This window comes from Thamnophis sirtalis, unplaced genomic scaffold, assembly GCF_051295495.1.
Source record: "Thamnophis sirtalis isolate CommonGarterSnake01/CBP01778 unplaced genomic scaffold, rThaSir2_p1.2 scaffold_2, whole genome shotgun sequence".
NCBI classification, from domain to species: Eukaryota; Metazoa; Chordata; class Lepidosauria; order Squamata; family Natricidae; genus Thamnophis; species Thamnophis sirtalis.
The window spans coordinates 40,782,866-40,809,844 of NW_028261382.1; the positions used below are offsets into that span (position 1 = coordinate 40,782,866).

Here is a 26,979-nt window from a genome sequence, read left to right on the forward strand (position 1 = left end):
CGGCCTCCAGGAGCGCCAGGGACATGCGGGAAATCTCGCGGGCGTGCAGTCGGCCGTTGCGAACCGGTAACCCGGACACCACCATGTAGGCGTCCCCGATGGTCTCCACCTAGAGGAAGACCCAAGAAGCGTGGTTCTCATGGGGGGCTTTGATAGACAGAGATAGGGAAGGAGGGAGGGAGGGAGGGAGGGAGGGAGGGAGGGAGGGAAGGAAGGAAGGAAGGAAGGAAGGAAGGAAGGAAGGAAGGAAGGAAGGAAGGAAGGAAGGAAGGAAAACATAGATAATAGATAAGAGACCGGATAGATGGATGGATGGATGGATGGATGGATGGATGGATGGATGGATGGATGGATGGATGGCGGACTTCAACTCCCAGAATTCCAGGGTTGTGAGAGTTGAACGCCATATGTTGGCGCTGGGGAATTCTGGGAGTTGAAGTTCACACTTCTTAGAGATGTTCCTAACATGGACAAAATTATTTTTTTTAAAATATATATATATTTATTGGTGAGTACACCAACCAGAAGATAGGATGAGGTTCAACCATCAATAGAAAAGAGAGGAAGATGAACAGGGAGACAGGCATGATGGATGGGTGGAGATACGTAGATAGATACTGGTAGATGGAGATTGTGATGGATAGATAAGGAGAAAGGTGGATGGATGGGTAGATGATATAGGGAAGGAAGGAAGAAGGGAAGGAAGGAAGGAAGAAAGGAAGGAAGGAAGGAAGGAAAACATAGATAATAGATAAGAGAACAGATGGATAGATGGATGGATGGATGGATGGATGGATGGATGGATGGATGGATGGATGGATGGATGGAGATGGATGGGTAGATGATAGACAGAGATAGGGAAGGAAGGAGGGAAGGAAGAAAGGAAGGAGGGAAGGAAGGAAGGAAAACATAGATAATAGATAAGAGACTGGATGGATCGATGGATGGATGGATGGATGGATGGATGGATGGATGGATGGATGGATAGATGGAGATGGTGATGGATAGATAAGGAGAAAGATGGGTGGATGGGTAGATGATAGACAGAGATAGGGTTGGAAGTAAGGAGGGAAGGAAGAAAGGAAAACATAGATAATAGATACGATTGGACGGATGGAGATTATGATGGGTAGGAGAGAGACAGACAAGACAGAAGAGTCCTCACCTTGTAGACATCAAAGTTATCAATGATTGCATCGAAACAGGTGTATAAGTCATTCAGCAAAGCCACCACCTGGGAAAATGAAACATGGGGGGGGGAGTAAACCAGGGAGTGACCAAGTTTGCTGGAACAGACCAGGGTCTCTTCAACGGGATGACATTGCCACCCTTCCCAAAGGAAGAAACACAAGATCTGCGGGATGGTGTCAAGCCCACTTGGGGCTTGGCCGGAGCCTTGAACAGCTCTTGTGAGTCCTCCCTGCGCTACCACCACCCCCCGGGCTCACCTGCATGGGCGTACTCTCGGCCGACAGGGCAGTGAACCCCACGATGTCGCTGAAGTAGATGGTGACGCTGTCGAAGGCCTCGGCCTGCACCGTCTCCCCCCTTTTCAGCTGCTCGGCCACCGAGCTGGCGGGGAAGGGTACAACGTCACGCCCACGAGTTAATTTCGGGGGGTCGGCATGAAGTCAGAAAGGCTTCACATCCTGGCTCGGCTGGGGCTGACCGAGGTCTGGCCTCCGGGGACAGAGTTTTGGGGGGTAACAAGGGGTGGCGTGGATCGGTCGGTGTCCCCTGCCGCACCACTCTGTCCTCCCCATCTCGCCTTGGCATCGCTGGGCATCCCCCCCCTCCTTATTCCTCCCCTCCCATTCCAGACCATTGGGAGTTTTCCCATGGCTGGGCATGAAAAATAAAGGGAGGGCGGGGAGAGAGAGGGTCCCTCCCTGGTGAGACGGTCGGCACATACATTTTAATAAACGAACAAATGCATCTTAATTCATGCACCGGTGGAATAAGTTGCCTCCAGAAGTTGTAAATGCTCCAACAACTGGGAGTTTTTAAGAAGGGTAGATAACCATTTGTCTGAAATGGTATAGTTTTTCCTGCCTAAGCAGGGGGTTGGACTAGAAGACCTCCAAGGTCCCTTCCAGCTCTGTTATTCTATTCTATTCTCCAATATTTATTCTATTCTATTCTATTGTATTCTATTTCATCTCCAATTCTATTCTGTTCTATTACATCTCCTATTCTATTCTATTTCATCTCCAATTCTATTCTATTCCATCTATTCTATTCTATTCTCCAATATTCTATTCTGTTCTATTCTATTCTCCAATATTTATTCTATTCTATTCTATTCTATTTCATCTCCAATTCTATTCTGTTCTATTCCATCTCCAATTCTATTCTATTTCATCTCCAATTCTATTCTATTTCATCTCCAATTCTATTCTATTCCATCTATTCTATTCTATTCTCCAATATTCTATTCTGTTCCATCTCCTATTCTCCAATATTTATTCTATTCTATTCCATCTCCAATTCTATTCTATTCCATCTCCTACTTTATTCTATTCTCCAATATTATATTATATTATATTCTCCAATATGCTTTTCTTTTCTATTCTATTCTATTCTCCAATATTATATTCTCCAATATTATATTCTCCAATATTATATTCTCCAATATTATATTCTCAAATATTTATTCTATTCTAGTCTATTCTATTCTCCAATATTCTATTCTATTCCATCTCCTACTCTATTCTCCAATATTTATTCTATTCTATTCCATCTCCAATTTTATTCTATTCATCTCCTATTCTATACTATTCTATTCTCCAATATTCTATTCTATTCTCCAATATTCTATACTATTCTATTCTCCAATATTCCATCTCCTATTCTATTCTATTCTCCAATATTCCATCTCCTATTCTATTCTCCAATATTTATTCTATTCTATTCCATCTCCAATTCTATTCTATTCTACTCTATTCCATCTCCTATTCTCTTCTTTTCTCCAACATTTTGTTCTATTCCTATTCCATTCCATTCTATTCTAAATCTTGAAGGATTCGTTGGGCGAATGGAAGCTGGCAGGCTGGGGAGAAAGGGAGATTATCCAGCCTGAGAGGATCTCCTCTTCCCTTTAACTCTCTTCCAAAAAAAACCAACCCTCAACGGAAAGGAAGGCTCAACCCACCCGCCTCATAGTCAAAATTTGTAAGAAGCTGGGGAGAAGCGGACTTACTGGGGTAAGATCTGGTACAGAAGGGCCTCCGCTTTGCGCTTCTCCTCCAGGTAGGCCTGGGTCCGTTCCTCCACCAGCTCTTCCAAATTGTTGGCGTACTGCTCCATCCGCGACAGCAGCGTATCCAAGAGGTTAGAGCTGCTTTCCCTGCCATCGAACATTCAGAGGCTGAAGCCAAGCCAAGTTTCTAGTCCTCTCTGTCCCAGGTCTGGGAATTGAGCCAACTCTCGCCTCACCGGGTCTCCTCAGATGACCCTCTTGGTCTTCAAAACCCGCCAGGAAATCCCGCCCAGCCCGTCCTGTCCCCTCTCCCGCGTCGCGCTCTACCTGTTGAACTTCCGCAGCATTCCTTTGATGTGCTGAAAATCGGGGCGCTCCTGCGGGTCCTCAGCCCAGCACCTCTGCATCAGATGGACCACCTCCTCCAAATTGGAGGGCAGATTCGTCGAGGGGCGAAAGGGAGGCTGTTCCCCGCTCATGACACGCTTGATAATCTCTGGAAAGGGCCAAAGAATGGGGGGGGCGGGGAAATGGAGGGCATTAGGAGATGCCTGGGTGGGGCCACAGGGTGGAGAAAAAGGATGCAGGGACATTGTCCCACATTTTAGGGAAAAAATTGCACAGGTTTTGCCCACCATTCCAAAGTAGATGTTGCATCCCGTGAAAAATGAGGACAGATTTCATGGACAAATTTTAGATTTTCTGCGAGAACGAGGATAAAACGAGGACAGATTACATGGACAAATGTTAGATTTTCCGTGAGAAACGAGGAGAAAAACCAGGACAGATTTACCTGGACAAATTTTAGATTTTCCGCGAGAAACGAGGAGAAAAACCGGGACAGATTTACCTGGACAAATTTTAGATTTTCCGCGAGAAACGAGGAGAAAAGCCGGGACAGATTACCTGGACAAATTTTAGATTTTCCGCGAGAAACGAGGAGAAAAACCAGGACAGATTTACATGGACAAATTTTAGATTTTCCACGAGAAACGAGGAGAAAAACCAGGACAGATTTACCTGGACAAATTTTAGATTTTCCGCGAGAAACGAGGAGAAAAGCCGGGACAGATTACCTGGACAAATTTTAGATTTTCCGCGAGAAACGAGGAGAAAAACCAGGACAGATTTACCTGGACAAATTTTAGATTTTCCGCGAGAAACGAGGAGAAAAACCAGGACAGATTTACCTGGACAAATTTTAGATTTTCCACGAGAAACGAGGAGAAAAACCAGGACAGATTTACATGGACAAATTTTAGATTTTCTGCGAGAAACGAGGAGAAAAACCAGGATAGATCACCTGGACAAATTTTAGATTTTCCGCAAGAAACGAGGAGAAAAACCGGGACAGATTACCGGACAAATTTTATATCTTATGTAAGAAATGAGGATAGGTTATGTGGACAGGTTTTAGATTTCCTGCGAGAAACGAAGCTAGAAACAAGAATAAATTATACCGAGAGATTTTAGATTTTCTTTTTCCTTCTCACCTTTGGGACTCAGATCCACCCCTTCCACATAGAAGACGCTGTTGCGCAGGGCAATTTCTTGCAAAATGACGCCAAAGCTGTAGACGTCTCCTTTTTGAGTTCCCGGACAGTTGCTGGGGCCCAACCGCAAGAGCTCGGGAGCCGTCCAGAGTTTCTCTGAAGAAACGTGGAATTTGGATCAGACGGGGCTAAAGACCCATCAATCTTAGCAGGTAAATTTACAGGAAGTCCTCGATTTACGAGTAGTTGCACAGCGACTGTCCGAAGTCACAACAAAAAGGGACTTCCGGTCAATCCACGTACACTATCGCAGCATCCCCACAGTCACGGGGTCTAAATCTGGGGTTTTGACAACCCTCGTGTTCCCGCTGAGCCCTCCGAGAGCAACTCACTGGCAAACAGGGCGTGTGAGTCATCCATCTCGGGCGCCTGGTGGAAGCTCTCCAGCCCGTAATCGGTGATCTTCAGCACGAAACGGCTGTCGACCACGCAGTTGGAGGACTTCAGGTTGCCGTGGTAGGCGATCACGCTGTGGTGCAGGAAAAGCATCCCCTTGAAGCCGAGAGAAGATGGACAGGAGCGAGAAAGGAGAGGAGAGATCATCAGGGAGGGGAGGGCGCTGGGACTCCCCGCTCGATTGTCCTGAGCCAAATTTGTCTAAATTGGAGTGGGGGGGGGGGTTGGAATTCAGGTGGATATCAGAGGACAGAAGAAGGAGTGGTGTGGTGGCCTAGAGCTCTGGCTCCACAACCAGGAGGCTGTGAGTTCAATCCTAGGTAGAGGCAATTATTTCTCTCTGGGCACACTGAGAATATATCTGCTGAACAAAACTCCGCTGTGGTGACGGGAAGAGCATCTGGCCAGTAAAAACACTCTTCCAGTTGCATTCAGTTGCCCAAACTCCACCTCGCGAGGGATTGTGGGATCGTTAGAAATTATGACGATCAGAGGACATAATGGCAAATGACTTTCCGTCTAAGTCTAAAAACCTCTTTTTCAATCCTTCGGTTACCTTGACGATGTCGTTGGTGAGCGAATAGCGGAACATCCAGTCCAAGGTGATGCTGTCATTCTCCAGGATGTCCTAAACGGATGCAGGGAGAGCAACATGGGCTTACAAGTAATTTCAAAGGAGTTTTCTCCTTCCTTTCGACTTATAACTGTAACTATGCTTATAACTATTTACTGGAGTTGCTTGGATAGATAGATAGATAGATAGATAGATAGATAGATAGATAGATAGATAGATAGATAGATAGATAGATAGATAGATAGATATAAAGAGATAGCGATAGATGATAGATAGAAAGAAAGAAAGAAAGAAAGAAAGAAAGATAGGATATAGATGGATATAGAGGATAGATGTATGTATGTATGAATAGATAGATGGAGATAGATAGATAGATAGATAGATAGATAGATAGATAGATAGATAGATAGAGATAAAGAGAGAGACATAAAGAGATAGAGAGAGAGAGAGAGAGAGATAGAAGAGAGAGAGATAATAGATGATAGATATACAGATGATGATGGATAAATAGAGAGATACAGATAGATAAAATATAGAGATAGATAGATAGATAGATAGATAGATAGATAGATAGATAGATAGATAGATAAAGAGAGATATACAGATAGAGAGATAAAGAGATAGAGAGATGATAGAGAGACAGATAAAGATAGACAGATAGATAGATAGATAGATAGATAGATAGATAGATGATAGATAGATAGATAGATAGATAGATATACAGATATAGATAGATAAGAGAGAGAGAGAGAGATACAAATAAAGAGAGAGAGAGAGATAAAAGAGAGAGATAGAGAGATAATAGATGATATGATATACAGATGATGATGGATAGATAGAGATACAGATAGATAAAGAGATATAGATAGATAGATAGATAGATAGATAGATAGATAGATAGATAGATAGATAGATAGATTAGATAAAAGAGAGAGAGAGAAGAGCGATAATAGATGATAGATATACAGATGATGATGGATAGATAGAGAAGAGAGATACAGATAGATAAAGAGATAGAGATAAAGATATAGAGATAGATAGATAGATAGATAGATAGATAGATAGATAGATAGATAGATAGATAGATAGATAGATAGATAGATAGGATTCCCAAAGAGCCTTGGGGGAACCTATTATGATCCTTCCAATGTTCCCTTTTTCTCTGACCCTCCTCCTTGTTGTGTCCTTTCATCCATTTTTTTTGTTGTTGTTGTCCTTGTTCTTTCTCCCTCCCTGCCTCCCTTTTGAACCCTTTATCTGCAGCGGCCAGATGAGAGCTGGGCCTGTGGAAGTCGGCTGTTCTTTTGACACGCAAATGCAGCCCCCCCCCACCTCTGCCCATCAATCACCTCCCTGGAATTGGCTTCTCTCTCTCTCTCTCTCTCTCTCTCTCTCTCTCTCTCTCCAAGCGGGGGAGAATTCGTTCTTTCTTCTTGTTGTTTTTTTTAAGCTTTCCCGGGTCCTTTTTTAATTAAAAATCCTGGCCTGCCCAGCCCTCCGCCCGCCCTCGCCTTGGCCCCGTGCCCAGCCGGACTGGAGATGGCACGGCCCCATCTCACTCCTCAACCCACAGACAAAAGTCAGAGATAAAATGAGGCAGGCGGCTGGGGGGGGGGGGGGGAGGGAGGAAGCAACGTAAAATGCTCCGTGGTTTTTGACTGGACAGCCATGGGTCTCAAATGGTCTCTCTTCTTGGGCAGGGGGTCAGACTAGAAGGCCTCCAAGGTCCCTTCCGACTCAGTTATTCTATATTCTGAGCAGGGGGTCAGACTGGAAGACCTCTAAGGTCCCTTCTGACTCTGTTATTCTATATTCTGAGAAGGGGGTCAGACTAGAAGATCTTTAAGGTCCCTTCTGATTCTCTTATTCTATATTCTGAGCAGCGGGTCAGACTAGAAGACCTCTAAGGTCCCTTCCGACTGTTATTCTATATTCTGAGCAGGGGGTTGGACTAGAAGATCTCCAAAGTCCCTCCCAACTCCATTATTCTGTATTCTGAGCAGGAGGTCAGACTAGAAGACCTCCAAGGTCCCTTCTGGCTCTGTTATTCTATATTCTGAGAAGGGGGTCAGACTAGAAGACCTCCAAGGTCCCTTCCAACTCCATTATCCTATATTCTGAGCAGGGGGTTGGACTAGAAGACCTCAAAAGTCCCTCCCAACTCCAGTGGCGCAGTGGTTAAATGCAGCACTGCAGGCTACTGCTAGATCAGCAGTTCAGCGGTTCAAATCTCACCGGCTCAGGGTTGACTCAGCCTTCCATCCTTCCGAGGTGGGTAAAATGAGGACCCAGATTGTTGGGGGCAATATGCTGACTCTCTGTAAACCGCTTAGAGAGGCCTGAAAGGCCTATGAAGCGGTATATAAGTCTACTGCTATTGCTATTATTCTGTATTCTGAGCAGGAGGTCAGAGTAGAAGACCTCCAAGGTCCCTCCCAACGCCATTATGCTATATTCTGAGCAGGGGGTTAGACTAGAAGACCTTCAAGGTCCCTTCCGACTCCATTATTCTATATTCTGAGCGGGGGGTCAGACTAGAAGACCTCCAAGGTCCCTTCTGACTCTCTTATTTTATATTCTGAGCAGGGGGTCAGACTAGAAGGCCTCCAAAATCCCTTCCAACTCCATTATCCTATATTCTGAGCAGGGGGGGTCAGATTAGAAGACCTCCAAGGTCCCTCCCGACTCCGTGACTCTTGTTATTCTTTCCAGCCCGGAGATAAACCGCCCTTCCAAAAAATAAAACTACGGCTAGAGTCTAGGTCTTTTATGAATTCCTCCTGACCCTTCGGCTACCTCTTCCTGGAATTAAAATCAATTTTTTTGAAAAGGGCGGACAGGCGAGAGGAGGAAGAGGAAAAAAATGCCAGAAGGTTTGGCCTTGGGCCCTTCTCCAACACATGCTTCGCGCCTCCCCTCCCTTCCCCGCCTTCCTCCTCTTCTCCTTCGCCGTTCCTCTTTTCCTGCTCCCCTGTTTTCGCCCTGCCACCCGTACCTGCAGGCTGCCCCGGGTGCAATACTCCGTTAGTACGCAGATGTTCGGGGGATCAATGCAGGCTCCGATGAAACGAGTCAGGTGCTTATTCTGGACATCCCTCATCTGGTGAGGAAGAGGAGGGAAGAGGGGGAAGGGGGGAGACATTTGGTCTTGGTAGTGTAGACACATACACAAACACACACATTCACATAATTCTGCTCCTTCTTCTATTTTTCAAACCCAGTTTTGCCTGGAGGAAATCTAGTTTTCAAACTCAGTTTTGGCCGAAGGAAACGTAGTTTTCAAACCCAGTTTTGGCCAAAGGAAACGTAGTTTTCAAACCCAGTTTTGCCCGGAGGAAACCTAGTTTTCAAACTCAGTTTTTCCCGGAGGAAACCTAGTTTTCAAACTCAATTTTGCTCGGAGGAAACCTGGTTTTCAAACTCAGTTTTGCCTGGAGGAAACCTGGTTTTCAAACTCAGTTTTGCCTGGAGGAAATCTAGTTTTCAAACTCAGTTTTGCCTGGAGGAAACCTAGTTTTCAAATTCAGTTTTGCCGGAGGGAGCCTGGTTTTCAAACTCAGTTTTGGCCGAAGGAAACGTAGTTTTCAAACCCAGTTTTGCCCGGAGGAAACCTAGTTTTCAAACTCAGTTTTGGCTGAAGGAAACGTAGTTTTCAAATCCAGTTTTGCCTGGAGGAAACCTGGTTTTCAAATTACGTTTTGACTGGAGGAAACCTAGTTTTCAAACCCAGTTTTGGCTGAAGGAAACATAGTTTTCAAACCCAGTTTTTCCCGGAGGAAACCTAGTTTTCAAACTCAGTTTTGGCTGAAGGAAACCTTGTTTTCAAACTCCGTTTTGGCCGAAGGAAACCTGGTTTTCAAACCCAGTTTTGCCCGGAGGAAACCTAGTTTTCAAACCACGTTTTGCCTGGAGGAAACCTAGTTTTCAAACCCCGTTTTGGCCGAAGGAAACCTGGTTTTCAAACCCCGTTTTGGCCGAAGGAAACATAGTTTTCAAACCCAGTTTTTCCCAGAGGAAACCTGGTTTTCAAACCCAGTTTTGCCCGGAGGAAACCTAGTTTTGAAACACAGTTTTGGCCGAAGGAAACCTGGTTTTGAAACCCAGCTCTGCACACCTCCTGGTGGAAATTCAGCCCCTCCCTTGATATTTAGCTTAAGCTCTGGAATGCTGGCTTGTTCATGGCATGAAAACATCGATGTTGGCTCCATAGGTATTTTCGTGACAGGGTTGTGGGAACTGGTGCGCACCTCCCAGGCACCTTTGCCACCCGATGCCGGGCCGAAGGGCCGGACACCTCCTTGCTCACGTCATCCGTGGGCCCCCGGGTCATCTCAAGCCAGCTGGGGTAAGACTCGGCTTCCCCTTCCGCCTGGCTGCTAATCCCCAGCCATTGTGTCTGCCCAGGTCTCATCCTGGCTTATCTCCTTCCTTGCGGACGACGGCTGAGCAGTTCGGCTTCTCCGGCGAAGACTCCCCACGGCTCATTAAGGGGGGAGCAGATGGCTATCGGCCTGCTGCTTCCTCGCTAATGAGTCAGGCGCCCTGCTGCAAGGCCGGGGGGGGGGTCCGGGTGCCAGGCCCCCCCTCCCATCCCCCGCCGGCTCTTTCCTTCCTGCTAAGGATCTGGTTGAGGCTGCCCAGCTGCCTCCTGTATGATCCATGGGGAGGAAAAGGGAGAGGGGAAAAGGAGGGAGGGAAGAAGGAAGGTGGGGAAGGAGGGAGGAAAAGTAGAAAGAAGAAAGAAAAAGAAGGAAAGAAAAAGAGAGGTGCAGCAGATATAGCAATAGACAGGAAGGAAGGAAGGAAGGAAGGAAGGAAGGAAGGAAGGAAGGAAAAGGTAGATGATAGAAAGATAAATAGGCAGAAAGAGATAAGGAAGAAAGGAACAGATAGGATAGAAAGATAATTTGAGAAAGAGAGAGGGAAAGAGAGAGATGAAGAAAGGAAGGAACAGATGATAGAAAGATAGATAGAAAGATACATAGATAGAGATAGATAGATAGATGATAGATAGAGAGAGAGAGAGAGAGAGAGAGAGAGATGATAGATAGATGATAGATAGATAGATAGATGATAGATAGATAGATAGATAGATAGATGATAGATAGATGATAGATATAGATGATAGATAGATGATTAAAGAATAAATAGATATAGATATAGATGATAGATAGGTAGATAGATAAATGATAGATGATAGCAGATAGATAGATAGATAGATAGATAGATAGATAGATAGATAGATAGATAGATAGATGATAGAGAGATGATAGATGATAAATAGATTAAAGAATAAATAGATAGATAGATAGATAGATAGATAGATAGATAGATAGATGATAGATAGATAGATAGATAGATAGATAGATAGATAGATAGATAGATAGATAGATGATAGATGATAGATGATAGATAGATATAGATGATTGATAGATAAATAGATAGATAGATAGATAGATAGATAGATAGATAGATAGATAGATAGATAGATGATAGAGGATAGATAGATGATAGATAGAGGATAGATAGATGATAGATAGATAGATAAATGATAGATGATAGATAGATGATAGATAGATAGATAGATAGATAGATAAATGATAGATGATAGATAGATAGATAGATAGATAGATAGATAGATAGATAGATAGATAGAGATTGCAGGTAGAGCGAGAGAGCGAGAGAGACAGAAGGAAGAATAAAATATATAATTACGTGTTTCAGCTCAAATAAAACATCTCGTGTCAGGTCGATGCGCTTTTGATTCATGTGCTTCACGGCCACAAGGTTCCCCTGGAGGGGGGGGGGAAAGAGAGGAGGGTGACCCAGTGTTGGGGGCGGGAAGAAGAGACCCCCACCCCAAAGACCCCCCCATGTAGGAGTAGCCTTCCCACCCAGGGCCTTCCCCGTTTCCCACCACAATGATCCGAGAGAAATGCTTACTTTGTAATAAGCAGTCTTGGCATAAACCTGGAATTGTCCTTCGGTGGTCATCAAAGATCCGTAATTTGAACCTCTCTAAAGAAAAGAGGGGGGGGGAGAAGCAGTGACAACAAACCCCATTTTAAAGAAACAACCCCCCCCCAAAAAAAACCACAAATTATCCAGCTTTTGCTTCTTTCTGAGCTTCTGGGAAGAGATTTCAGCCTTTGGATTTGGGGGGAGATTTTGATCTGTGGGACTTCGGCCACGGACCAAACCTGTTTTGCCACCGGCCTACCTCAAAGGGGTGGCGTATGCACCGCACCAAGGGACACGTGTGTGAAAAAAAAGGCTTTCCAGCCAGGCAGGGGAGGCCCAGCATGAAGTCAAAAACCCACGTTTCGCTAACCGAAATCCACAAAGGAGAGGCCGTCCTATCTGGAGACCCGGCAAATTCGGCTACTCACCAGCGAAAGCGTGACTTTACTCCCCATGCTGCGTAGGTTTTTCTCCAGGTTGCTCGACTGCACGTCCTCCCAGCTGATGCGCCAAAATTCGGAAGCCAGCTCCTTTTCCAACTTCATTTTCCTGTCGCGGCGCGGGGAAAACGCACCGAGGCAGAAGGTATGGTTGGCCCGTCCCTCAATGTCCTTCCCTTCTTTTGTTTTGCAAACAGGGGGTCCCCGCCACACCAGTTCGGGCGGTGAAAAGCCACACGCAGCCTCGCCATTTCCCCCATCACTACCCAACCCGCCTCATAAAATCTCCCGGTTAATTAGCAGCTCGGAATTGGCTTCGTTTTAAATGCATCACTCGGAACGGACTTTAATTTAAACGCCATTGCTCAGAATCGGCTTCATGTTAAAGGCATCAGTCAGACTTGGCTTTGCTTTAAACGGCATTGATCGGAATTGGCTTTGTTTTAAATGCTTCGCTTGGAATTGACTTTGCTTTAAATTGCCTTGATCGGAATTGGCTTTGTTTTAAAGGCATCAGCCAGATTTGACTTTGCTTTAAATTGCATTGATCAGAATTGGCTTTGTTTTAAATGCTTCGCTTGGAATTGACTTTGCTTTAAACGGCACTGATCGGAATTGGCTTTGTTTTAAAGGCATCAGCCAGATTTGACTTTGCTTTAAATTGCATTGATCGGAATTGGCTTTGTTTTACATGCTTCGCTTGGATTTGACTTTGCTTTAAATTGCATTGATCAGAATTGGCTTTGTTTTACATGCTTCGCTTGGAATTGACTTTGCTTTAAACGGCATTGATCATAATTGGCTTCATTTTAAATGCTTCATTCGGGAATTGGCTTCATTTTAAATGCATCGCTCAGAATTGGCTTCGTTTTAAATGCATCGCTCAGAATTAGCTTTGCATAAACAAACATTGGGGGGAACCAAGGAAGCCATGAATATCATCACTGCCTGAAAATCAAGTGGATCCCAGACCCGAAGCATAAAAACCGAATTTTCTGCTGGGCGGGATCCACTCCGCGAACTCACCGGTAGGCAAAGAAGGCAGTGACGATGATGCCGAAGAGAAGCAGCGTCATCACGAGCGACAGGATCTCCAGCAAGGAAAAAGAGGCTGGAAGAGAGAAGGAAAATAAAAATTAAAATTAAAAAACAGAGGAAGGAGATTCTGATAAAACCGGTCCCAATTTGGTGGATCAAAATGTAAAACCCCTGGAAAGCAAACCCCAGATCTTCCAATCTTCAGTCGGGGTGGTTTAAATCCACCTGGATAACATCTAAATTTGATATATCTTGGTGTCCCCCACCCCCACCCCCGGCCCCATGACAGATCAATCCCACGGTTCAAGTGGAAGGGAGTTCCACAGGCTAGCGACTCTCAACCCATTTCACACACAGTTTCTTTTTCCCCCAGCTGCACCTTTCTGGCAAAGCGGGTTGCTATTCTCAAAACCGCAGAAGGGCACATCCCTCGGGATGGTATTGCCGGGCCAGTGGATCTTCCTTCCAGGGATCGTTTCAATCTTTTTGGTGGTCCCGTTGTAATTGGCCACGATCTGCAGAGAGAGAGAGAGAGAGAGAAAAACCAGAAGGGACAAGAGGAATTGTTATTGTTGTTGTTGTTGTTAGGGACTGGGTAACCTTAATTTAGTGTTCCTCAGCTTTGGTGATTTTAAGAGGGGTGGACTTCAACTCCCAGAATCCCCCAGACAGCCATTTGACTGGGGGATTCTGGGAGTTGGGGGTCCACCCTCTTTAAGTATCCTGGCTGAGGGATTCTGGGAGCTGAAGTCCATCCCTCCTTTAAGAATCCTGGCTGAGGGATTCTGGGAGCTGAAGTCCATCCCCCTTTAAGCATCCTGGCTGAGGGATTCTGGGAGCTGAAGTCCATCCCTCCTTTAAGAATCCTGGCTGAGGGATTCTGGGAGCTGAAGTCCATCCCTCCTTTAAGAATCCTGGCTGGGGGATTCTGGGAGCTGAAGTCCATCCCCCCTTTAAGAATCCTGCCTGGGGGATTCTGGGAGCTGAAGTCCATCCCCCTTTAAGTATCCTGGCTGGAGGATTCTGGGAGCTGAAGTCCATCCCCCTTTAAGTATCCTGGCTGGGGGATTCTGGGAGCTGAAGTCCATCCCCTTTAAGACTCCTGGCTGGAGGATTCTGGGAGTTGGAGTCCATTTCTTTTAAAGCACCCTGGCTGGGGGATTCTGGGAGCTGAAGTCCATCCCCTTTAAGAATCCTGGCTGGGGGATTCTGGGAGCTGAAGTCCATCCCCCTTTAAGTATCCTGGCTGGAGGATTCTGGGAGCTGAAGTCCATCCCCTTTAAGACTCCTGGCTGGAGGATTCTGGGAGTTGGAGTCCATTTCTTTTAAAGCACCCTGGCTGGGGGATTCTGGGAGCTGAAGTCCATCCCGCTTTAAGCATCCTGGCTGGGGGATTCTGGGAGCTGAAGTCCATTTCTCTTAAAGGTGCCAAGGTTTGGAAACACTGCCTTAACCAAACAGAGAGTTCATCTTTGGAACTCGCTGCCACCAGGACAATTTAAAAGGGATCGAGACCTTTCTGGGGGCACAAAGGATCCAATTGGAGAGGTGATTCTTGTAACAGCCAAGCAAAGCCTCCATGTACAGAGGCAGGCTACCTTAGCATCCTGCAGGATGCTAAAAGCACCTGTGGATTGATCGGTCTCCTTGAAAGATTCTTCTAGAATAGCGTAGGAATTTCTTTGCATTGCTCCAAATCACCGTCGGGTCTCTGGAACTCCAAGCCAAGTTTTTTCCATTCGACTAACCTCAAACTCTCCGCTGGCCGGATCCAAATCCCAGAGGGAGTGATCCATTTCCCGGTCCCCATTTGGATCGATCCGCAGGGGCCCCGTGATTCCTGCAAAGCAGAAGAATTTAATAATAATAATAATAATAATAATAATAATAATAATAATAATAATAATAATAATAATAAAATAACCGCAAGCCTTCAAATGCCAGAAACTTCCAGAAATGTGAGGGCCTTCGACCTCAAATAAACCTTCTAAACGTTCTGTTTAAAGTTCAAACCCTTTAAACCATTTTAACTTTGTGAGGTAAGATGCCGATCGATTTGAGAACTATCACGAGGCCAAAATGAGAATCGCCGCTCGGGGGGGGGGGTCGCCCCATCAGCGGAGGGTCAGGCTGGATGACCTCCTGACGTCCCTTCTGACAGATTCTGATTCCTTTCTCCCATTAGGTACCCCCAAATCACAGAGATATCTCGACCCCTAAATTATAGACTCAGGCAGAGGATTGGTGTCCCCCAAAGTGTTTCACCCCACCCGTCTTAAGGATGGAGACCCTGTTGTGACCCACCAGCGGCCAATGGAGCTGGCAGCAGATTCGGACAGTGAGGAGGGTTGGGGAGGAATCTGGGCCAGTCCTGGAGTTTGGGGAAGGCTCTGAGGAGGGCTCTGTGTCGGAGGCAGAGAGGGGGCCAGGGCCGTATGCCAGTTACCAGCTGCCTTTGGAGTCGGACATCAGCGAGGCAGAAGAACAGCTGGAGCCTGTTCCCCGTGTGTGCATGCGCAGAGCTGCCAGACGAAGGGAACCGCTAAAGAACAGGGGTCGACTTGGGAGTAAGGCCACAAGTGGACGGTGAATGGCCCCTCCCAGAGGAAGTAAAAGAGGAGCGACAGGGGAGTGGAGTTTGCAGGAGACCATTTGTTCGCTTAATTGGTTCGTGACTCTCCGAACCTCCTTGCCAATTTTTGCAGATATTGGCAGCTCTCCAAGCCAGATGAGGTCTGTGACCATAAATCCTCCTTTGAAAGATTTTGCTGGACGTGAATGAGCAGAATTCACAGACAATGAATACAATTTCGTCGGGACCAGGAGTTGGCTTCAGGCTCTCGGGAAGCCTCGCTCAGAACAGACCCATCTGAAGGGTCTCTACCACCCCCACCCCCAAAATGTCCCCCTCCTCAGCAATACCCCACCCACCCACCTTTAAAAAAATACCCAGAGATACTGACCGTAGAAAGTCCGGTTACGCATCTGAAGCGTGACGGCTGTGCCGTTGGCGAGAGAGCCACCCTGCGCCAACGTCTCGTTTACCGCGTGGGCGTAGAGCATGACGCCGTCGTGAAAAGCCCCCGCGATGAAATTTTCCTGGAAAATTTAGAGATTTCCAGGTGGGTAAAGCGGGGGAAAAGGAGGAGGGGGTCAGACCCACTGCATCGAGAGCCAGGTTGAGGAGGGGGGACGGACAACGAGTCGGGCGTGCGAGGGATTCGATTCCAAGATCCATTTACGAGGGCGCGAAAGGAACTTCGCGACGGCAATCCACGGTTTGCGCCGGTCAACCATTTGAAGTTTGTGCAAGGAAGTCACAACACCCCCCCCTTGCCCGCTTACTGGCTTCCCTCTTCACAGAGAGGGATCGCTGGGTGGCGTCCTTTCCCCCGGGATGCGTGGCCGAGCCCAGGGGGAACAAGCCAGCATCATTTCTTCCACCGATGGTGGTTAATCCACCTGGAGATTCCGAACAAGGTGAGGGAAACCAGGCTGGAAACTGAGCCCCGGGCGCTGGGTTCCGAGTTCGAGGATTGCCACTTTTCAGCCCCAAATATTTTTAAAATGTGCTTTTACAGCAGGGGGCTGGACTAGAGGGCCTCTGGGGCCCTCTTCCGAGGGTATTATTCTACGTTTTGGCGTCGCCTCCTCCTTACCAATCCGTCTTCCACGGTGAAGTTGAACTGCTCCTGGGAGGTTCGCTTGATGTGCTGGAGAAATTGGCGGTATTCCGGATTTTGGGGTTCGGCGTAAGTGAGGAGCATGACAGCCTGTGGGTGGGGGGCGGGGTCAAAAAGGAAGCGGGACGAAATGACTTAACCCCCCAATATTGGAGGGAATTTATCTAGCATCTTTCAATCGAGCCCATCATCCTGTTTCAAGACACTTCCGGAGACGGACTACAAGTCCCATCCTCCCTTCCCAGCAAGCCGAGCCAGAGGGAGTTCCGAACTCCTCCTCCCCCCCAAAAAAAACCCTCTTTGGCACAACCCCCCGATTTTGAATTGATGTCATGCGGCGACTATTTTCAAAGCTTCCCCTTCTGTCTCTTCCTCATAACCGTTCCGTGGGCTCAGGTAGACTTCCTCGACCCAGGGAGGCTCGGCGGAGCCGTTTCTGCCAGATATAATAATCCACAGAATGGTGAAAGCGGGGAAATGAAGAGGGATCGTCCGATCCGAGCCCGGCGCCTGGACCAGGAAAACCCCTGGCGGTGGTTAATCCTCGACTTTATCACCGTTCAGGTAGACTTCACCCACCCCAGGGAGGCTCTACCGAGCCGTTTTTTGCGGACGAGACCCTCCGTGGAATGGTGAAAAGCAGGGGAATTCAGAGATCATCCAATCCAACCCCGCGCCCCTGGGTCAGAAACCCCTCGCGGTGGTAGTCCTCGACTTATGAACTGTTCGTTTAGTGACCGAGAGGCAAAACGGGCATGGTCGTTTCGAGATGTCATATTTAAGGCTTTTTGGCCCTGGTGGGATCGCCAACTGTCTTGTTTCCTTTTGGGGGGGTTCTGGGCCTTCGTTTTATCGCTCGCAACACAGCGTGATACACTGCGCTTGAGGCTGGAGGTTCTACAGAAACGAAGGAACGAGGAAAACCACCAGCCTTTTCCCCCGAAACAGCCTGGTTCCTTTTTAAACTCTTTTTTTGGGGGGGGCTTCTCAAACTACCTCCCCCCCCCCACTCCCCCACCCCAAAATGACTTTTTTTAAGTTGAAAAGAGCAACTTTTTAGCTTAACAGGGAGTTTATTAATAGCGGCAAACGTTGCCGGCTTCGACATCCGGGGCAATTTATCTCACTTCCTTCCTTTCTTTCAAACAAGGGCCGGAGGAGAGAAACGCAGGGCGGGCTGGTGGTAGGCAAACCCCTTCCGGATACTCCACAACCCCTCGTCCCCGGCCTGGGGGTGCGGGCGGGGGGGTGGGGGCTCCTCTCCAAAGCAAGAATCTGAATTCAAGACTCCTGGCTCAATGGCATCAAAGTTTTCTTGCAGGGATTTTGTGTTTGGAAGGGGGGGGGAGATCTAGAATCTTTAGAATAGAATTAAGCGGGGAAGGGGGCCCTTGGAGGTCTTCTAGTCCACCCCACCCACCCACCTCCGGTCAAGCTGGGGAAGTTAGAGCATTTCCAACAAGGAGCTGTCCAGTCTCTTCTTGAAAACTTTCAGAGGGAGGGAGGGAAGGAAGGAAGGAAGGAAGGAAGGAAGGAAGGAAGGAAGGAAGGAAGGAAAAGTGACAGGAGGGAGGGAAGAAGGCAGGAAGGAGGAAAGAAAGGGAGGGGAGAAAGGGAAAGGAAAGAGAGGGATGGAAGGAGGGAGGGAGGAAGAAGTGGGAGGGAGGGAGGAGGGGAGGGAAGGGAGGGAGAAAGGAAGGAAGGAAGGAAGGAAGGATAGTAGAATAATAGAATAATAGCATTGGAAAGGGACCTTGGAGGTCTTCTAGTCCAGCCCCTGGTCAACAGGAAAACTTAGACCATTTCAGACAAGTAGCTATCCAGTCTCTTCTTGAAAACTTTTCAGTGATGAGAGAAGAAGGAAGGAAGGAAGGAAGGAAGGAAGGAAGGAAGGAAAGGAAAGAAGCAAAAATGATAGGAGGGAGGGAAGAAGGATGGGAGGAAAGGAAGGGAGGAAGGGAGGGAAAGGGAAAGGAAAGTGAAAGAGAGGGATGGAAGGAAGGATGGAGGAGAGAAGGGAAGGAAGGATAGTAGAATAATAGAATAACAAAGTTGGAAGGGACCTTGGAGGTCTTCTAGTCCAGCCCCCTACCCAAGCAGGAGAAGTTAGACCATTTCAGACAAGTAGCTATCCAGTCTCTTCTTGAAAACTTTCAATCATGAGAGGAGAAAGAAGGAAGGAAGGAAGGAAGGAAGGAAGGAAGGAAGGAAGGAAGAAGGAAGGAAGGAAGGAAGGGAACCTATTGACTTTCAGACAAAAAAAAAACCAGTAGGGAAGCCAGACTCAGTTAACAACCAAAAATTCAGGTCTCCATTTGCGGTCGTAAGTCGAGGACTACCTGGACCATGGACGGCGAAAGCTGGTTGAGCAACACCCCTTGAATCTAAGGCCAAATTTGCCCGTTCCAAACTCAAAACCCCTGGCATCAACATTACGCCTGGCAACTACACAGCCCACCTCCCAGCGCTTTGGACAGGCGGTCCTGACCCCGGGTGGGCCAAGAAGCTCGGCTGCCCTCCCTCACCTGGTAAGCCTCGCGGGCGGCGCCGTCGTTCCCATCGCCGCGTCGCCAAGGACGTGTCCGGTCAGGAAAGCGGGAGCTGCGGAGGCTGGTGCCGAAGAGATCGATGTAGAAGAAGGCGTAATTCGCCGGCGGTCAGCCCTTCGCGGTGCGCCTGGAGCATCAGTGCGCGGAAGATGTCGGGCGCGCAGCAGACGTAGACAACTGAGGAGGAAGCAGGGCAACGACTCAGGGCTGGGAGAGCCAAGGGGCGGGAAGGACTCTGGGTTGGTGTTTTTAAAATCCTTGGTGCTGGAGGGGGGGGGCGTAGGGTGCTTTCCCATCCCATTGGTGTCAGAGGTCAGACAACAAACCCCATCGTCCCCGGCCCTTCCGGTACGTGGTTAGAGAGTTGGGGAGTATGGACCCGATCCGGTTTCGGGACTCTGTGCCCAGCTCACCATCCCTGGGCTCTGCTCTCTCGGCCGTTAAAACAAGGATGGACGGATGGATGGATTAGAGATAGATAGATAGATAGATAGATAGATAGATAGATAGATAGATAGATAGATAGATAGATAATGAGAGTAGGACAGACAGACAGACAGACAGACAGACAGACAGCAGATCATTAGAGATATATGGATGGATGGATTTTATATAGATAGACATATAATACAAATAATATAATACATATTATATTATAGACATGTTTATTGTATTCCTGCTTAAGTGAGACACATGATTATTTGGCAGAAGGTCAAACAGGGATCATGTGACCCTGGGGAGCTGTGCCCGTCATAAGAATGAGTCAGCTGTCCGGCCTCTTTTTTCCACTTCCCTTTGTCCTTCTTTTTCTTTTCCTTTCTCCTTCCCTTCCTTTCTTTCCTCTTTTTTCATTCCCTTCTCTTTCCTCTTTCCTCTTTTCTCCTTCCTCCTTTCCCCTTCCTCCTTCCTCCCTTTCCTTTCTCTTTCCTTTTCCCTTCCCTCCTTTCCTCTCTTTCATTCGCTTCTCTTTCCTCTTTTCTCCTTTCTCCTTCTTTTCTCCTTTTCCTCCTTTTCTCTTTTCTCCTTTTTTCTTTCCTTTCTCCTTCCCTTCTGTTTTTTCCTCATTTTTCCTTCCCTTCTCTTATTTCTTTTCTCCTTCCTCTTTCTCTTTTCCCTTCCCTCTTTTCTCCTTCCTCCTTTTTCCTTTCCTTTCCCTCTCCTTTCCCTTCCCTTCTTTCCTCTCTTTCCTTCCCTTCTCTTTCCTCTTTTATGCTTTCTCCTTTTTTCTTTTCTCCTTTCCTCCTTTCTCTTTCCTCCTTTTTCCTTTCCTTTCTCCTTCCCTTCTGTTCTTTTCCTCATTTTTCCTTCCCTTCTCTTATTTCCTTTCTCTTTTCTCCTTCCTCCTTCCCCCTTTCTCCTTCTTTTTCCTTTCTCCTTCCCTTCCCTTCTTTTCTCTTTTTCATTCCCATCTCTTGTCTCCTTTCTCTTCTTTTCTCTTTCCTCTTTTCCCCTTTCCTTCTTTCTCCTTTTTTCTCTTTTCTCATTCTCGCTGGCCTTGTCAACGTTGACAAATACCTCTGGATGACTCTTTGCAAGGGAAGCCGCCGCCAATGCCTCCCCCCGTCAGGAGGGCCGGCCGGCCGAGCTGCCAGGCACGATAAAAACCTAGCAACCTGCCCTCCTCACCCGGCAGAGCACGACCCCCCGCTTGGCAAAACCCTGGGCGGCAAGGAGAAAAATTCATCTGGGGCGGGAGAGGGAAAAAACGGTGCCAAAAAGGACAATCGAACGAGCTCCGCTTTGCTCCCGCGAGCAAAGTTACCGCTACGAGTCAAAAAACAAACGAACCTCACCCCGAAATAAAATTAAATTCACTTTTTCCCCCCCTGACAAAGGAGACCCTCGCCTTTCCCCAGAGGGGTCACTTTCGCCCTGGGGACTCGGGAAGAAAAGAAACCGCCATTCAGGGTTTGTCCATGGCGTAATCCTGGTTTACGCCAGCGGGAAAAGTAGCGTAGCTTTTTAATCTTACGAAAATAACCACGATTGGGGAGCGGGATCCCCTTTGACCTCTCCGAAGCTAACTGGAGTTTGATGAATGAAACGGACCCCCCCAAGAAGGCTCGAGGCTTCTTTGGATCATGTCCAATTTCCCTCTGGAACTCCCTGCCACAAGAAGATCCCCCTAGGAATCAGGATCTCCACTCCCTGTCCCGAATCCAGAACCTCGCTCGTAGGGGAAACAGCAGGAAAACGCCAAATGCATCTGGAGTTGGCACCCCAGACGTAACGAACTAACCATGATTGGGAACCATGTTGGTTTTGATTGCGTCCTTGCAAGCCCGGGACTGCTCCCAATCCCTGCTGGCATTGCCCCCATTCCCCAAAAGGTGCCAGGCATCTCTTTATACCCATTGCACACCTGGCAAAGGAGGGCCGGACTCTCGCTCTGGTTCCCCCGTTGCCGTCCCTCGCTGGGCCGCGGGCCGAGAAACATCCTGTTATTTTCCTGCCAAGCGTCCTTCCCGCCACCGGCGAGCAAGGTCAAGGGACGCGCTTTGTCCCCCGGGTGGGGTCCCAGCATACGCCAGCAGCCCCCTGCCCCGAGCCAGCTTTTTCCTGTTTGGCTGACTTGCGAGAGAGGAGGAAAGCAATTCTCAGCCCTTCTCTGAAGTTGGGCTGGGGGCTCGGCTATTTCCAAGCAGGGCTGCCCATTCCGAGCCTTGGCACGCTACGGTCTTTGGAGGGGAGGAAGGGAGGGAGAGATGATAGATAGATAGATAGATAGATAGATAGATAGATAGATAGATAGATAGATAGATAGATAGATAGATAGACAGACAGACAGACAGACAGACAGACAGACAGACAGACAGACAGAGAAAGACAGAGAGAGAGACAGATGATGGATAGATGGGTAGGTAGGTGGTTGGGTGGATGGATAAATAGATAGATAGACAGACAGACAGATGTGAGAGAAAGACAGAGAGAGACAGATGATGGATGGATGGATGGATGGATAGTTGGATAGATGGGTAGATAGGTGGATGGATGGATAGATGGATAGATAGACGGACAGACAGATGTGAGAGAAAGAGAGAGATGATGGATGGATGTAGATTAGGTAGGTAGGTAGGTAGGTAGGTAGGTAGGTAGGTAGGTAGGTAGGTAGGTAGGTAGGTAGGTAGATAGATAGATAGATAGATAGATAGATAGATAGATAGATAGACAGACAGACAGACAGACAGATAGACAGATGAGAGAGAAAGACAGAGAGACAGATGATGGATGGATGGATGGATAGATAGATGAGAGATAGATGAGAAGACACAGAGAGAGAGGAGAGAGAGAGCGAAGATAGATAGGTAGATCAACAGACAGAGAAAGGATAGATGAAAAGATAGATAGATAAATTGAGTAGATAGGATGGATGGATGGATGGATGGATGGATGGATGGATGGATGGATGGATGGATGGATGGATGGATAGATAGATAGATAGATAAATAGATAGTTAAGACAGACAGACAGACTGATAGATAGATAGGGATGGTAGAAAGATAGAGTAGATAGGATAGAGAGATAGAGAGATAGATAGATTAGATAGAGAGATAGATAGACAGACAGACAGACAGATAGATAGACAAACAGATAGATGAGAGAGAGAGATGATTAATAGATGATAGATGATGGATACATAGATAGATGACAGAGAGAGATATGATAGACCAATGATGGATGGATAGATGATATTTTTGCACCATTCCTGCCACACTCCCCCTTTCCCAAAAACCTCCATATTTGGGGAGAAATCTTAAGCCTTCTTCAAAGCGGCTTGCCCCCCCTCCCCCCCGATCTTCCCTGCATCCCGATTCCCCCAAATCTCAACCTCTTTGTTGTAACCAACACTAGATGCGGTTATTCCAGGTGCGGCCTTACTAAGGCTTTACACAGCGGTGCTAATGCTTCACGTAATGTCGATTCTACGGCTCTGTTTGTACAACCAAGAATTATATTAACTTTTGGGGCCGCTGCCACGCACTTCTGGATGGTCTTTAAGGACTCCAAGCCCCCCCCCAAGTTACTACTTTAGAGCCAGGATTCACCTAATCTGTGTTTGCATCTTTGGCTCGTCCCACCCAGGTGTAAAATCCTTGCTTTTTCTCCGTATTAAACTTCATTTTTGTTGGGAGTTATTGTCTTATGATTATAGTTATATTATTATGTTGTTCTCCATCCTTGGAAATCAGGAAACGGAGGCCGGGGGAATAACTCGGTCAGGAAACCGAGGTGAGAAGTCTTCAGCCAGGACTTCTCGCCCTCGGCTAGAACAGGGGTGGGACAGATGACCTCAAAGGACCCCCCTCCCTTCCTAAGAGCCCACTAGCAAACAATCCGTTATCGGGGCAGCTTTTAAAAAATCAGCAGGAAACAGCCGGAACGGCAAAAGGGCAGGGAGGAGACCTTTGGCTAGGCAGGCACGCACACAAACACAAACACAATTCACACACACACACACACACACACAAATTGTGCAATAGTGCAAGGAAGGCAGAAGTCTTCAAATTTGGGAGTCTCGGCTCAGGTAACCGGTGCAAAAGTCCAAATGGACAGGATATAACGCACAAGACTCACACACATACACAAACACAAACACACACACACAGCCCAGATCCAGCTGCAAAATCCAATCTGGTTTCTTTTTAAAGACGATTTTTCTGTGTCCCCCCCCCCCCAAAAGAAGAGAGAAATATCTTTCTTTTTCAAGCTCTCAGCTGGGACATCCCAAGATCCCCGCGGAGTCTTCGGATCAACCCCGTGCGGATGGAGAGAGGCCGCAGATGAGCCTCGGGTTCCAATTCTGTCAAGGGCTGGCCAGGCTAATAAATTGATTTATCTTTATTTCCTCAATTCCCGCGCCAGGAGGATCAACCGGCCAGCTGTTCGGGGCTGCAAGGGAGGATATCGGTATTGCAAAAATACACTTATATATATTTTGCAAGGGGAGGAAAAAAATAAGTAAAAAATTAAGCGTAACGGCGGAGCTCTGGGTATTAATTCTCAGATTTACGGGATTTTGAGCAAGGGGGGGGGACTTGGGGCTGCCTGGGGGAACATTCCTGAAAATAGAGGCCAGATCCTAAAATCCCAACTTTGCAAATGACAACAAAACTCACACTAGGCGAAAGAGGGGAAGTTTGAGCAGGAAAGGGGATGCGTGAAAATGTAGCCAGCCTGCGTGGTTTTACAGCGCAATCCTCCCCCATATGGCTAGTCCTCGACTTACGACCACCAATGGGCACCAGATATTTTCGTTGCGAGGCGAGGCGGTTGCTAAGCGAGTCGCGCAGAATTTGCGGTGCTGAGCTAGGAAATCATTAAGCGAGTCGCGCAGATTTGCATTGCTAAGCGAGGAGGTTGTTAAGCGAGTCACGCAGAATTTGCATTGCTAAGCGAGGAGGTTGTTAAGCGAGTTATGCAGAATTTGCATTGCTAAGCGAGGAGGTTGTTAAGTGAGTCACGCAGAATTTGCATTGCTAAGCGATGAGGTTGTTAAGCGAGTCATGCAGAATTTGCATTGCTAAGCGAGGAGGTTGTTAAGCGAGTCACACAGAATTTGCTAAGCGAGGAGGTTGTTAAGTGAGACATGCAGAATTTACATCGCTAAGCAAGGAGGTTGTTAAGCGAGTTGCCGCAGAATTTGCATTGCTAAGCGAGGAGGTCATTCAGTGAGTCACACAGAATTTGCATTGGTGAGGAGGTTGTTAAGCGGGCCGTGCAGAATTTCCAGTGCTGAGCAAGGAGATTGTTAAGCAAGTCACACTTCAGAATTCCGTTGCTAAGCGAGGAGGCTGTTAAGCGAATCCCGCCTGACCCCGTCACGACCGTTTCGCCACGGCCGTGAACTGCAAATCACAGCCGTCCCTCCGAGAAGCCGACGGCTTGTGACGGGAATTGACTTTCTCTCCATCGACTCCGCGGGGAAGAGAAGCTTTCTGCCCATGCCCAGAGGCACTCTTTCAACCCTCCCCAAGCATGGAAAACGGGTTCGACGTGGGACTCTGAGAGGAAAGGTCCCCATTCTTCCTCCTCCTCCGTCCCAGAGGTCCCGGACGGGAGGATGCCCCCCACTCGGCGGAGAACTTACTCCGAGCTTTCTGCTTGATATCCCGGATCAGGTCGGTGTAGTTCGGCGACATGAAAGACACAACCTCAATCGTCATGTTGTTCACGGAGGGCAGCTGGACGTAGAGACCCTCGACGGCAAAGAAGCATGGCCGCTCGCCCGTATTGTTATCCCAGTACAGCAACATCGCCTGGCTGCTCCAGTTGAAATGCCGGCTCAGGCTGACCCCGAACTCGCCCAGCTTGTTGTGGCTGGCTCCCGTCCGGGTCACCAAGGCGTACTCGTCCGCTTTCAGGCTGAAGCCCACGGCCTCGGCCGCCGCCGTCACCAGGGGCAGGCCCCAGTGCCGGGTGTAGCGGGCCACGGGCGCCGCGGTGTAGACGCAGCCGGGCCCCACGAAGGCCTGGGGTCGTAGGCCATCTTTAAGTCGACGGCGGCCAAAGGCGCCATGAAGTCCGAGCAGACGCCTTCACTCGCCTCGCTGCTGCTGAAGACCAGCTGCACCGTGTAACCCGGCAGGAGATCCGGCTGGGCGTTGAGCTTCTGGATGGCCAGCTCGATGGCCGGGCCGACCCGCGGCCAGGCCCAGGGATAGGTGGTGTTGTAGCGCGGCAGGACGACGGCCAGGGTGAGGTTGGCTCCGTCCGCCCCGTCCCGCCGAGACAGGACGGAGAGCAGTGCCCACGCCAGCATCGCCACCTCCATGGGACACTGCGGTGCCAAACGTACCCCACCTTTCTCTGACTCTAGAGACCCCCCTCCTTGCTCCAAAGACCCCGTCTCTTAATTCCTCTCCCCTTCCCCGAATTCCTTCCTAGGCACCCTCAGCCGAGCGCTGGCATGCAGCTGGCATGGCACCACTTCCAGAGCTCGCTGCCCAAAGTTGCCCGCTCCTCTGCCTTGGGGGGACAGCAGCTCCCCACCACCACCGCTACTCACTCCCCCTTCTTGGCACAGGCAGGGTTATCCCCCCACCTCCCAAGTTGCTTTCTCCAGCTGCCTAAGTCTCTGGTGGACACGCCTGCCGTCCCTTGGGCTTCCCAGCTTAGCAAGTTGTGCGGCGCCCACCTCTCCTCCTTCCCGGAGCGGAGACGGGGCAGGAATGAGTGAAACCTAGAGATTGCTGGACTGTGTGTGTTTTTTTTTCCCTCCCCTGCTTGACGGAGCAAAGGGCTTTTGCAAGCACCAAGCAGGCAGCTTAACTCCTTCCTGCCTCGGCAGCCCCTCCTCCTCCTCCTCCTTCTTCCCACCCTGGCAAGGGGGAAAAAAAGAGGGGGGGTAATTTGACGGGCAAGGCTTATCCCCAGGTAAACATCATCCTGCCCCCCTTCAAAAATAACACAACCCCCAAATTAAGCCCAATTTCTTTCCTCTGTAATCTTGGGCACGGATTTAAATAAATGCATTTTGCTGCTCTCGGGTGCTTTTTGGGGGGGGGGGTGGAGAGAGGCAGGGCACAGTGCCAGCCGAAAGGTTTCCCAGGTATCCAGAGGGTTCCAAGTTTTTTTTTAGGGGGGGA

The 26,979-nt window shown here is 48.2% G+C and overlaps 1 protein-coding gene across 1 annotated transcript; it reads right to left on the reverse strand.

Moving 5' to 3' along the window:
* On the reverse strand, positions 1 to 26,551 carry NPR1 (natriuretic peptide receptor 1; the record flags this gene model as incomplete). Its single annotated transcript, XM_087705057.1, is given in 21 exon segments — positions 1 to 109; positions 1,166 to 1,234; positions 1,449 to 1,572; positions 3,200 to 3,346; positions 3,527 to 3,695; positions 4,693 to 4,848; positions 5,085 to 5,244; positions 5,705 to 5,776; positions 8,718 to 8,822; positions 11,438 to 11,515; positions 11,666 to 11,740; positions 12,112 to 12,232; positions 13,150 to 13,234; positions 13,541 to 13,676; positions 14,910 to 15,001; positions 16,125 to 16,260; positions 16,821 to 16,934; positions 19,370 to 19,489; positions 19,491 to 19,570; positions 25,482 to 25,865; positions 25,868 to 26,551. Coding segments are annotated over 21 exon segments (2,830 nt in total), but the record flags the coding sequence as incomplete, so codon positions are not given.
* Between the last annotated feature and the right edge of the window lie 428 nt (positions 26,552 to 26,979).